The sequence below is a fragment of the Arachis hypogaea genome, chromosome 8 (assembly GCF_003086295.3).
Source record: "Arachis hypogaea cultivar Tifrunner chromosome 8, arahy.Tifrunner.gnm2.J5K5, whole genome shotgun sequence".
Classification (NCBI taxonomy): Eukaryota; Viridiplantae; Streptophyta; class Magnoliopsida; order Fabales; family Fabaceae; genus Arachis; species Arachis hypogaea.
The window spans coordinates 16,123,216-16,136,173 of record NC_092043.1 but is presented as its reverse complement, the minus strand read 5'-3'; the positions used below and the strand labels follow the sequence as shown (position 1 = coordinate 16,136,173).

The window sequence follows — 12,958 nt, the reverse complement described above, 5'->3', positions numbered from 1 at the left end:
TCACTTTTATTCAAAGTCCAGTTTGACCAACCACAATTCAAATACACATAGTTGTTCAAAATTCTTAGGGCCCAAGCCATTACCCACTCCTATGTATCTGTGTCTCTCAATATGAATGAATTTGTGATTCTATAAATTATAATGCCTAAGATAAAAAATTGTTCAAGCCATCCGATAAAAAAAGAAACTCAATGAAAATAATAGATCCTAATCTATAAGATCAAATAATAATAATAAAGTTTAATTATTTTATTCATCTAACTAGTTTTATTAAATTTATAATTAAATTTTTATTTTTTTCAATTAAATTTTTATATTATTTTTAATTTTATAATTAAATCTTTATTAATATAAAAAAATATTACAATTAATAAAATATTTTTTTACAAATTGAAAGATATCTATAATTAAAAATTTAATTAAATTTTTTACTACATTTTTTTTAAAAAAATATTTTATTAATTTTAACGTTTTTTGATAAAAAAAACCGTAATTATAAAATTAAAAGTAGTATAAAAATCTAACTAAAAAATATAAAAATCTAATTATAAATTTAGTGAAATAATAATAATAATAATAATAATAATAATAATAATAATAATAATAATAATAATAATAATAATAATAATAATAGATAACTAAGTTAAGTTGGTCAAATATCTAATTCATTTTTTTATTTTAACAAGTATAGGGTAATTTTTTTTAAGTTGTTTTGAGTTAAGTCTTGGATGAAAAAAAAATAAATAATATTAGACAGTAATATACCATTTATAAAATCGTCAAATGAGAATAAGATTATTTTTAATAGCACCATAAATTAGTTTTCCTTAGATTAAGTATTGAATTGAACGTCATTAAGTAGAGTAATGGCGGTAAAATTTTAGTAGTTACTTCATGAGAAAAAATGTAAATAGAAATAATATTATATTTCTTTGGCTAAATAATGTTGGGAAAATTCAACACAGGTTTAAATCAAGAACCTGTCTAATAGCGGAAGCACCAAAAATAATTTTTCCACAACTTGTGCAATTAAATGGGCAACACCAAAGATACTCTAAGTAGCAAATATAATGACAGAACTTAAATAATCAGACACCAGAATTTTGACGTGGGAAAACCCCCAAAAGAGGGACAAAAAACCCACGAGACCTAGTCCAGAAAAAATCTTCCACTATCAGAATAATGGGTACACAAACAGTCTTCCTAATAACACTAGGGCATCTCAACAATCAACAAAATACATCACCAAAACTGGTGGAATCAACATAAATCCTCCACAAAGTGGGTATCTCAAATCAGGCAAAAGAGAAGGCAATACAACAAATAAGTTATATCCTAATGTTCATCTCTACACCAGGAATAACATACTAAAATTTCATAAGAAATGGAGCAAGTTTACCAAGTCAATGTGATCAAGGTTGGCATGCCCTTTTCTCCCAAATTTTCTCTTCTCTTCGACGCCGAAACCCTACTGCTTCTTTTCTTTCATTAAAAAAAAAAATGAATGAGGCTTCCTAATCTCTCTCTTTTTCTCCCGTGGCAATTAGCCACTTTCATTCTTAATTTTTTTTAAAGTCATGGGCCCCACTTGGTTGGGGACCCACCAACAAATCTCCCCCTCACCAACTCAAGTGTGGATAGGCTGCTCCACTAAGCCCGCCTTTTCTTTGCAGAAATCAAACTTCACTACAGGTAAACTCTTAGTCATCATATCTGAACCATTATCATCAGTATGAATCTTCTCAAGTGCATATGACTTCATCTCAAGCGCTTGACGTATCCAATGATACCTCACCTCTATATGGTTCGATCTAGAATGAAACGTCGGATTCTTGCTGAGATGGATAGCACTCTGACTGTCACAAAATAACACAAACTTCTCTTGATTGATGCCTAACTCTTGTAGGAATTTCTTCATCCACAAGAGTTCCTTAGAAGCTTCAACAACAGCAATGTATTCTGCCTCTGTAGTAGACAAAGCAACACATTTCTGAAGTCGAGATTGCCACGACACAGCTCCCCCTGCAAAAGTCATCATATAACCAGAAGTAGACTTTCTTGAATCAAGATCCCCAGCCATATCCGCATCTGTGTAACCATCCAACACAGGTTGGCTACTCCCAAAGCATAAACAAACTCTGGAAGTACCATTAAGGTATCTGAGAATCCACTTCACTGCTTGCCAGTGTTCCTTGCCAGGATTAGAGAGAAACCGACTAACAACTCCAACAGCATGAGCAATATCCGGCCTGGTGCAAACCATAGCATACATCAAACTGCCAACTGCAGATGCATATGGAATCTTCTTCATTTCTGCTTTCTCTTTCTCACTTGTAGGACATTGCTGCGAACTCAGCTTGAAATGACTAGCAAGTGGAGTACTAACAGGTTTGGAATTACTCATGCTAAACCTCTCTAAAACCTTCTCAATGTACTTCTGCTGTGACAACCACAGTTTCCCATTCTTCCTGTCACGAGTGATACTCATGCCAAGGATTTTCTTTGCAGGACCCAAATCCTTCATAGCAAAGGATCTGTTCAAGTCTTTCTTAAGACTTTCAATCTTCTTAGTGTCATGACCAACAATCAACATGTCATCAACATAAAGCAAGAGAATTATAAAATCACCATCAGAAAATTTCTTAACATAGACACAAGGATCAGAAGAAGTCTTACTGTACCCATGACCTTCCATGAAGGAATCAAACTTTGTGTACCACTGCCTTGGCACTTGCTTCAACCCATATAAGCTCTTCTTCAACTTGCATACAAGGTGCTTTTTTCCTTTAACCTGAAAACCCTCTGGTTGCTCCATATAGATTTCTTTATCTATGTCATCGTGAAGGAATGCAGTCTTCACATCAAGCTGCTCAACCTCTAAATTCAAGCTAGCCGCCAATCCAAGCACAACTCGAATAGAGGACATCTTCACAACTGGAGAGAAAAAAAAAAAATAAATGAGGCTTTCTAATCTCTTCTCTTCGACGCCGAAACCTACTGCTTCTTTTCTTTCATTCAAAAAAAAAAATAAATGAGGCTTTCTAATCTCTCTCTTTTTCTCCTGTGGCAATTAGCCACTTTCTTTCTTTATTTTTTTTTTTTTGAAGTCATGGGCCACTTAGTTAGGGACCACCAACAAATAAAACTTAAATAGGATTATTATTATTATTATTATTATTATTATTATTATTATTAACAACTCAGGAAACCCTTGGCATGGTCGATCCAAACTACCCTGGCATCCTCTTAGTGGGCCTTCGGTCTGTTTGGGCCAAAAGTGTATGGGCCTGTTTGGGCCGAAACAAACAAAAAAAAGCTTAACAAGACAAAAAGAAGGGTAGTTAAGGAATCTCAAAAGGATTTGATGGTAGAAAGAAAGATAAGGTGGGAGAATTGGGAAAAACAAACCACAGAAAGAAGAGTGTGATATAGTAGAGAAGCATGTCGACGGTGTCAAGCATATTCGGTGGCAGATTGGTGGTGGCGCCGGTAAGCAGCGGCGGAAGTCGGATTCCGATTGGAGTAGGAGGAGTGGTGATAGAGTGCTCTTCTCGGCCGAAGAAGAAGGCAACGGCGCACCACATTAAGACAAGGCCACGTAAGACCCAGCCATGGGACATCAAGCGCAAGCCCACCGTATATCCTCCTCTCCCTCCTCTACCTCCTGAATGGTCCGTTGTTATTCCCGCCGCCGATGACTCCGACACTCCTCCTCCTCCTCCGCCTCTTGCTGCTTAGGTGTTGTTGTCTTATTGTACTTTTTGTTGTGTATTTTGAAGCCTTATGCCTATGTTGCTGCTACATACTCTGTTTTATTTGTTAATTAAATTAAACTATGGTGCTTCTTTACTTTCCCTTGTTTGATTCATGAATCTGTTAATTACATTGATGATTAAAGAATAAATTTGATTTTTAAGGAAGAATTGAAGGGTGAATATGAACACACTAGAATAGATAATGAACTAGCTCATGACTACAAGTGTGACAGCCGTGAGGTCTTACTCAAAGTTAAAAAAAAAAACACTATCCATTTTAATCAATCTATACTCCATAGTGGTAAATTGATGACTTTAGAGTGAAACCAATCCAAATATTAATTTGGTCGTTAAAGCCATTTCTATACTCAAAATTTCTGTCCAGAGTTTTAATTTTATATCAAAAGGTCAAAAACAGTTCTTTTTCCACGTTAAAAAAGGTAAATGGAAAGATAACAAAATGTTTTTTTTAGTGAGAGCTCTAAGGCTAGTAGAAAGTTTGTAAACCTCATAAACAACACTCTTGAGTTCAAGTCTCAATGGAGACCGTGAAAAATCTTTAGATATTTCACAAGAGTAGGTAGCAAAACAAGGCAAAGCTTTTAATATATATATTTTTTTGGATATTAAAACGGGGGCGTAAAGTCCAAAATTTGCATCAAACTAATCATCCGAGATAAAGTCCTACAATGATCATTAAAGATTTGATACAAGGAAGAAGGGGTTATATCAACGAAATGGAAACTAAAACTCTTTTGTAAACCATTCTTTGCTAGCCAATCAGCTGTCCCGTTTCCTTGTGTGTGTGTGCTTAATGATCATTTGCCAATCTCGAGTTAACCAATTCTGGATCTATCTAGCCAAGGTACTTGAGAGCCCCTGAGCTTTCTTCTTATTACTCAGCAGTTCTACCAAGCCTCCTAATACCAAGGTCCCCAGCACTCAGCTTGGAAGGCCGAGCAAACTCCCAGGTTCGAACTGAACCCAGCAATCCATCTCCCCCACTCCGTCCTTGAACTACCCAAAAGTGTAAATTTATTTGCGATTATAGCAAGTGTGCTGGTTAACATCTCAATTAAATGAGCAAGGGTGATTTTTTTTTTTTTGGTCATTACACTACTCACACACCCACACTTTGAGGTTTTACTCAAACCTCATTCCAGTCTTAGCTGAGATTCGAACTTGGTGCAGCTTGATTTATGTAGGTTAAAGAATTTTTAAGCCTAACCCATCTAATTTTGACTGGTAATCGGGGTTAATCATATAAATCTCACACACTTTAACCTCTATTTGCTACAGGACTTCGGATGCCCCGTATTGAATATATACAAAATAATCGGCTGTGAAAATCTTATGAAAGGTAGGAATATTAACAACCTAACGTTTTACATACCGAATATACAATCTACTACACGAGAGAGAGAGAGAGAGAGAGAGAGAGAGAGAGAATTTATTATAATTAACTTACGCGCGAACGCCTATTGTGCTCAGCCATTTAGCTGAGGTAATAATTACAACGAGATATATAGCAATAATAATTAAATTTGATTTCATGAAATCAAAGATTCGGTTGCTAACGTGAAGAATCTACATGTATATACAGCAAAGAACAATCAGTAGTGCACTTGAAACCCTGTTAACTTGTGCTACAAAAAAGGTCGTCTCTCTCTTTCATATTATCATCAGCATTGGTGGTGAGGCACCACCACCAGTCACCATTTTTTCCACGGAGACGAATCCTTCAAGAGTTGCAGAATTAGAGCTACAGTCTCCTATTTCTTATCAAGGCTAAGCTAGAAACTTCAGGATTTAGCACTCTGCTATGTACTGATGCTGAATGCAATAGCTTCTGTTACTTTTCAGTAGTAAGAATATCGGTTTTCTGTACCGGCTGATGTTCCCGCCACGCTAAGCGTTCCGGAAGTTGTCCTATGACTTCTCCACACAGTGCAAATGAAGAAATTGTTAGTAATAGGGACTAAGAAAGATATTGCCTCTAGCCATAATCTGGAGCCTCAAATGAGAGGCAATTATGCTTACGTTATGATGTCAATTTCATCACTTAGCCTGATTTTTTCTTGTACTTCCCATTCCCCAGCTTCAACAAGAAGTCTGTAAATATGTGTTCATATTCTGGCATTTTGCCATATCCTGCAACAATTTAAAATATCACTTTAAAACAAATACCAATGCCATTTCAAGGTAATTAAACAAACTCAAGGAGAAGTATGTTAACAGTAACATATATTCATTTTTACCAGGAAAGTAGTTTATGTCGATGACGTAAAACCGATCTCTAGTTCCATACTCGCGGATCATATCCAAGTTGAATAATCTAAGACCCTGAATGTGAAAATTAGGACAATTCATATAAAACTCCTAATATGAATAACCATGAAAGCTTTAACTGATAAATTGAGAAAATTACCAATCGCCATCGGAGTTCTGTAGCCAGCTTCTCAAGTAGGGGTCTTGGAGGCAGCTCTGCAGGGTGAAAGATGGAGAAAATCAGGAGAATAGTAAGTAGCATTTTTTTTTTTTTGTTAATAACCTAAATCGTAAGTAGGGCTCAGATTTCCAAATGCAAGCATGAATTATGCCTATGACCACCTAACCTCATATTAGACAAATTAGGAAAGCTGTACCACAAACAGGTAAGATATTAGCACATTGTCTAACAGACTGGCACAATCATTGCATGACAACTATGCAAATTGCAAAGAACAATGCGTCAGCCCAGAGGCACCAATCAGGACAAAGACAAATTTGTTTTGGGTATCTCTTCTTTTAAGGGGAGAATAAGAAGCCTGCTTGAGTCCACAATTGAAGGTCTATTGAAAGCCTTGGATCCAGAATCATCAATTTTACCACATTTAAAGGAGGTCATGCATTGCATTTCATACAAAGCAGAGCACTTTCTTTCTTTTACATAACTATATAAGAGCCTCCTCACGGAAGATCAAATACAGACCAAACAGCCTGCCAACTCAATCCTTTCCTGAAGTATATCTATTGCACTTTGAAAGCATAGTCAATTGGCATTTAGGACATGATAACTTACCACCAACAATGGGGTCCAGATCCGCATCATCTGCTGAAGCTGCAGCACAAGAAACCCTTGGAAAACGATATATGCCAGCATCCTTGGAGTGCTCCCACTTGGAAACATCAGGTAATGAAAACCGTCTGACAACCTTTATTGCATCACCAACTATATAAACTTTAAAGAGAACACCTCCTACACCAAAATAAACAGCACGTTATTCACTTGGGATTCAAATAATGTAAAGAGTAAATCATTGCCAAACAATGGAAATTTGCTTACCATGGTTGACAAACTCCTGAAGAACAAAAGGAGGTTCAAGTTTTTGAAGAGAGTATGGCTCATAAGCAAGGGATAATTCATGAGACTTTGCACTTCCATCGGCAACCAGTGGCTTTGCAACTGAAATGGTTTGGAATTAGAAACATATCAACGAGAGTTCAAATTTAAGCATCACATATTTACGTGATAACTAAGCTGACCAGACACAATAAAGTTAGGATTACAATGCCTATGTTCACTAGTTTTGATGACTTTGTCTCAGAAATCCCTCATGTACAAATGGCCATTTGCCCATGCTGTGAGAAATTGCAACTGCAGCATATAAAAGTAGTTTAAGAAAATACCAACATATAAATACCTAGAGGTAAATTCAGGCCAGCTCTGTTGACCAACTCTGGGACGGCTGAGGCATCTCTCTTGATAACTAATTGCCGAGGAACACCAACTTTCCCTGAAAGGATGTTTTTATGAGCAAGTTTATTATTGATTAACTTAATAGCAATTCTCTCCAGCTGTACTTAATCAAAGTTGAGGGAAGAAATAGAAATACCATAAGAATCAGAAAAGTTCATCTCAGCAACAGCCTGAAGCATGTGTTGACGGTTACGTAAATGTTGTATGCAATCAGGAGGATCCAGAACAGTAACTTCTGGGTGTGATTGTCTATAATCCTATAAAAAAGTTAGTCAAAAAAGAGTAGCCAAAGGAGTTAAGAACTGGAAAGCGAAGCCAATGGATTCCAAAAGTTACAAAAATAACTAGAATAGGATTGGCTGTGAATTAAAAACAATTAAACATGTATGAAGCAGCAGTGATATTCCCCAAATGAATTATCAGAATATTTATTCTTATATATACAAGCACAGAAACGAAACATACACCTCGCTTTTAATTAATACCTAGTAAACTTAACATTTTCTTCTAAACAAAGCATCCACTCCAACAAGAAATATTCAACATCCATGTTCCTTTCAATTTTGGGTACATTGCAATGAACACTTGAATGCTATGTCCATTATACAAGGATTCTGGACACAAAGCAAAGAGGATGTCTTTACTAAACTTTCATTCATTCAAACATGAGAGCCGCACTCTACTTAATGATTAACTGACTAAGAAATTACACATTCAATGATTTAATTATATGGCATTTTGGAATGTATTTACAATTGTTTCTTAAGTTATAGAATAGACCAAGATATTAGAGAAATGGGTTCTCATCTATATTCTATACTGCAATAAAATCTTCACTCAACAGAAGAGAACAATTCTGTAGGATAAAACGATGTTTTTCTTGGAAAAAATAAAAAAGATAAATGAATAGCAGATTAGCAAGCTTTCGAGAAGAACAGGTTTTAGTCTGTGGGCACTAAGTGACATTAGCAGAATAACACAATGTGAACTTAAAAAGAATGTCCCAAGAAGAACAACCAGATATTAGCTTCTTGGGCTATGCATGAATCCTATTTTAATATGTCATCTTAATTCCGGCAAGCATTCCTATTCTACACTACACATCCTTTGAAGAATTTGTGCCCGTATCTTTATTTATCAATGCTACTATGTTTTTCTTTGTTCTGTGTGTATGCTTTAACCGAACAATAAGGTTTAATCAATTCAGGGATTACTATAAATTTCCATGAAGAGTTATAGACACAATCATTCAGTTGGTAACATTTTATACCAGGCAGCACTCATTGGTTACTAACAGGCCAGACAACCCAACAATCTATGTTGACTGATCAGAATAGTGAGGATGGAATAATTAGCAAAATTTATACGTACTTGGGAACTATTACACCTAAATCTGATCCAAAAGTACAGCTAGCACTATATGGCCTAGAGGATCAAACACAAGATTGGAATTGGTATGGCATCTCTCTTAGGCCTTAGCCATGCAAAAGTGTACCAAGGCACCAAGGAGAAATGAATCTAGCTCAGAGTGTGTAAAAGAAGAAAAAACCTTTTGAAAAGACTTGTCAAGAAAACCTGAGAGAATGAGCTAGATGACCATGAAAATAGTAACATCCTCACTTGCAGGGACCTTGAGGCCTCTACCTCAACTACTGGACCATGATTCATAACGAGTAATTGAGGAATCACTCTGCAAATTGTGTCAGGCAGAAGTTAAAAATGCTAGTCAAGTTAGTTGGTGACGATTGACCAGCCTTTCCAGTGATTTTTTTTTAAAAAAAATCCCAATTATCAAAAGTTACATAAGAAAACAATACCAGCAACAAGCATTAAGCCATTAATAATGATGATCAACACAATAATTACATACGACGAGAAAATTAAAGGGACCAACCTCAAGAACCTGGCGCCACTCTTTGCATGATAACTGCATTTGTACAATGGAGAGCCAGAAAAAAAAGGGTAAAAACACATAAGAGTGATCAGTAATCAGTCCAAACTGAACAGGGATGGTTAATAGTTAGAGCACGTGATGTAGTACTATAAACAGTGAGCACAATAAATTGAACTTTTTGTGTGTCAACAACAGCAGATGAGAACCAATTAAATTTTGATTTTACTTGAAAAAGAAAAAAAAAAGTTGGGAAGGAAGTTCATGGCAAAAGGAATTATAACCTTATGTAACACTATATCAAAAGGACCTTGCTCTGAAAGAGGCCTATTCTGGTCAATGGCTACAAAGAGTATCCCCTTGTTCCTGCATAATAATTTGTAGTAATTCAAATCAGTAACAAGCTAAAGACTACAAAGAACAAAGATATACCAGAGAGAAAAGCAAATACAATACAATCCTTTATTCAGTGTTCTTAAGGCTCACAGACAACTCTTCCATGCAAAATCATAACCAAAGTTTGCAATTATCATTTTTTTAAACAGAATATAGTTTCTTATAATTTTTATGCAGGACACTCAACAAAGGAAGCATACAACTATCATATCACTAGTACAATCAATGAATCAGCATCTTATGTATGTTTCTAAATAAGTCAGTAAAATTTAAATCCTTCCAAAAAGCAAATTATAATTAAGTCATTTGAATCCCTCCCTCCTCCTCCTCCTCCTGTATAATAGCTTTGTGTAAGAGCTTTTGTTTTGATGCTACACTTCCCACTTCCCAGATAAACATAAAAACTGTTCAAGAAAAATAAAAATATCTTTGGGGTCATTATAGCAGATGCTCCTATGGTTAGAAAAGTTCCTTTCACTTTCTCGCCAACCAATTGAAAACGACGCATGCTGGAGGAATCTCATCGGATGAAATGAGCAACACATTTAACATTCTTTGTCCAAACTCGAATGTGATCATGAAAAGCCACTTTTTCCTCCCAACATATTTTTTCAAAAAATGAAACTGTTAATTACAGAAAACAACAAGAAGAACCAAGTAGAAACTAGAAACTTTTATTGAGAGAACAAATTTCTTCGTATTTTGTTTTCTGTTATTTATTAATTAATTTATTTTTTTATTTATTATTATTATTTTCTTTTACCTAGCTAATCCTTCAAGCTTCGGCTGCATGAAGCTCTTAATCTTCTTTGAAGTAAGAGCGTAACCAACAACTACGAATTTCTTCGGCGAAGCGAATCCAGCATTCACCACCAGACACCATTGATCTTGAACCTCCTCCACTACCTTCTCCTCCTCCTTCTCAACCTCATCCATCAGCCTCATACTCACGCACCAAAGAATCAAAACCCTAACACCTTAATCAAAATTCCTGAAACAATTTCCCGATACTCGAAACCGCGCAGCGATAATCAAAACAAGTGTCACGAAAAATCGGAATAGAAGGTGAGAGAAGAGAACGAAATCAATCTGATTAGGGTCAATTTTCTGGAAGAAGGGGGAGAGAGACTCGGAAAAAGGTGAATTGGAATTGGTTGGCACAAAATAAAGAGAGAGAATAAAAGAAAAATAGAGAAATAAAGCGTTTTTTTTTTTTTGTGAGAAGTGAAACTGAAATGTTTGTGGGGAGAACAGAGAAAAAAAAAATGAGAGTAGAGTGAGGAAATGAGAGTAAAGAAGGAATGAATGGCAGAGGAAATGAATGATGGGGTATTTATAGAGAGAGAGAAGAATAGAGTGAGGGATCGTGTGATAGTGAGGTGTATGAAGTGCTGATGCAGGTGACTGGAAATAAAACGTGATCATTCCACGCGTTGGAATCACGCTGGCTGCTTCTGCTTATTCTTATGCTTTCTAGTTTGATATAATGTTATCAAATTAATAAAAATAATTATTTTTTATATTAATTATATAAATAATTATTTTAAAAAATAATTATATAATTATTATAAAATATTTTACACTATTAATATATTACAATTAAATTTTAAAAATATTATATTATTCACAATTTTTAAATTGAGTGAATAAATTATTATTTTTAATTATAAAAAATTTTAGTTCTAATATTTTATTAATATAAAATCTATGTAATACATTTTTATGGAGCATTCGAATTTTATAAAAATATATTAAATTTTTATGTTATAATTTATTTATATAACACATTATATTTCTAGTTTTTCCCTTTTTTTCTTTTTTTTTAACCAGGTAAGAGGTAAAAAACTACACATACAAATAGGTTAAAAATGATTAATAATATAAATAGTTTTTTAAAAAATTATATAATGAATTTATAGCTCTTGAGAAAAAATAAATAAATAAGTTTCATCCCGATGAACAGCAATAATAAATTTATAAGTCTAACAGAAAAATGAGTTGTGCATAGTATCGCATATAATAGACTTATAAATTTTGTATTTTAATTTTTCAATAATTTATTTTATATTTTTCTTAGAAACTTATAAATTTATCACAATTTATTTTCCTGACTTTTTTAATATTTTATTTTTTTTGTGAAAACTTATAAATTTATAACAAATTTCTCAAAATATCTACTTGTCTTACTCCTTGTTAAATAATCTTAGGTAGTTTAACTAAACAATTTGCCATTATATTCCCTCAACTATAAAAATAAAACAAAAAATAAATAAATAAATTAGTTTTTTTTTTGTATTTCTTGTTCAACAAAATAAGAATTAATCTGTTATGAATCTGAATTTTATTTAAGAGTTTGTTACTAATAAATTAATATATGCATATAATAAAATTTAAATTTCTCGATATTTATTTAAGCAGACTAATAAATTAATTATTAAACTAATTAAATTGAGTAAAAAATCCAATCAATATACTAGCTAACCAAGTTTTCTACATGTTTTCTAGGGTCAAATAGTATTATATTTATATTCATTAAAAGAGGAAAAATTTGCAAACATAAATAAAGTGGTAACATTATATAATTCAAATTGGTGGCTACGTAAAATTTGGTGGGACATTATTGATTTATCGTGAAAATAATAGTTTAATAGATATGTGAAAAAATAAAAAAATAATTACATTATTTAGCAAAAAAAAAAAATTACATACAAATAACAAATTCTAAACATTTAGCAATGAAAAAGTTTAAAATGCATTTTTTTTTCCTCTTTGGCATATGAAAAGTAAGTTTTCGAGGATTGTGATATATGCAAGACATGTGTGTGGCTCTTGGCACTTTGTCCTCTTTTTGTGGATTGTCCGAATGTACATCTTGATTTTTGTCTTTTACATCATCAAGTTAAAATTAAAATAATAATTTTTTATTAAATAATATTTTTTGAAGTATTATTTAAAAAAAAAATATAATTTTAATTTTAACAATATTTATATAATCATCATAGTCATCATAACATATTGATACTAGAATCCATCTTTTTAATAATGATGTGATTTTATTCTTTTCAATATTCAATCATCAAAATAGTGATAGTGGATAACAGATTTATTTTATTTTGATCTTGTATAAGGGTTAAATTTATTACGAATATCATTGTAGGTTGAGATATAAATTATTTG

At 33.4% G+C, this 12,958-nt stretch overlaps 1 protein-coding gene across 6 annotated transcripts; it reads right to left on the bottom strand.

The window, feature by feature from the left end:
* Positions 1 to 5,195: 5,195 nt before the first annotated feature.
* Positions 5,196 to 11,093, bottom strand: LOC112706310 (inositol-tetrakisphosphate 1-kinase 3). 6 transcript variants are annotated; one of them, XM_025757562.3, is made up of 11 exons: positions 10,545 to 11,093; positions 9,670 to 9,751; positions 9,389 to 9,421; positions 7,631 to 7,751; positions 7,439 to 7,531; positions 7,081 to 7,200; positions 6,817 to 6,993; positions 6,184 to 6,239; positions 6,014 to 6,098; positions 5,796 to 5,906; positions 5,196 to 5,690 (listed from the first exon to the last, which is right to left on the bottom strand). In XM_025757562.3, exons 1-10 carry the CDS (start codon positions 10,724 to 10,726, stop codon positions 5,818 to 5,820), a joined length of 1,038 nt encoding a protein of 345 aa, XP_025613347.1. In that variant the 5' UTR covers positions 10,727 to 11,093; the 3' UTR covers positions 5,196 to 5,690; positions 5,796 to 5,817. The 6 variants fall into 6 exon arrangements, with proteins under 6 accessions (XP_025613347.1, XP_025613348.1, XP_072056879.1 ...); XM_025757563.3 differs by having other exon boundaries at positions 7,631 to 7,743; positions 10,545 to 11,088; XM_072200778.1 differs by having other exon boundaries at positions 5,196 to 5,906; positions 10,545 to 11,089.
* Positions 11,094 to 12,958: the final 1,865 nt, after the last annotated feature.

Bases quoted from the DNA above. Each gene is read 5' to 3' on its own strand.
- LOC112706310 (XM_025757562.3), bottom strand. From the start codon at position 10,726: ATGAGGCTGATGGATGAGGTTGAGAAGGAGGAGGAGAAGGTAGTGGAG. The intron at 9,422-9,669 runs GTTATAATTCCT...GTACAAATGCAG, and splicing joins TTGATATAGTGTTACATAAG to TTATCATGCAAAGAGTGGCG. The intron at 6,994-7,080 runs GTAAGCAAATTT...ATTTTGGTGTAG, and splicing joins TCAGGAGTTTGTCAACCATG to GAGGTGTTCTCTTTAAAGTT.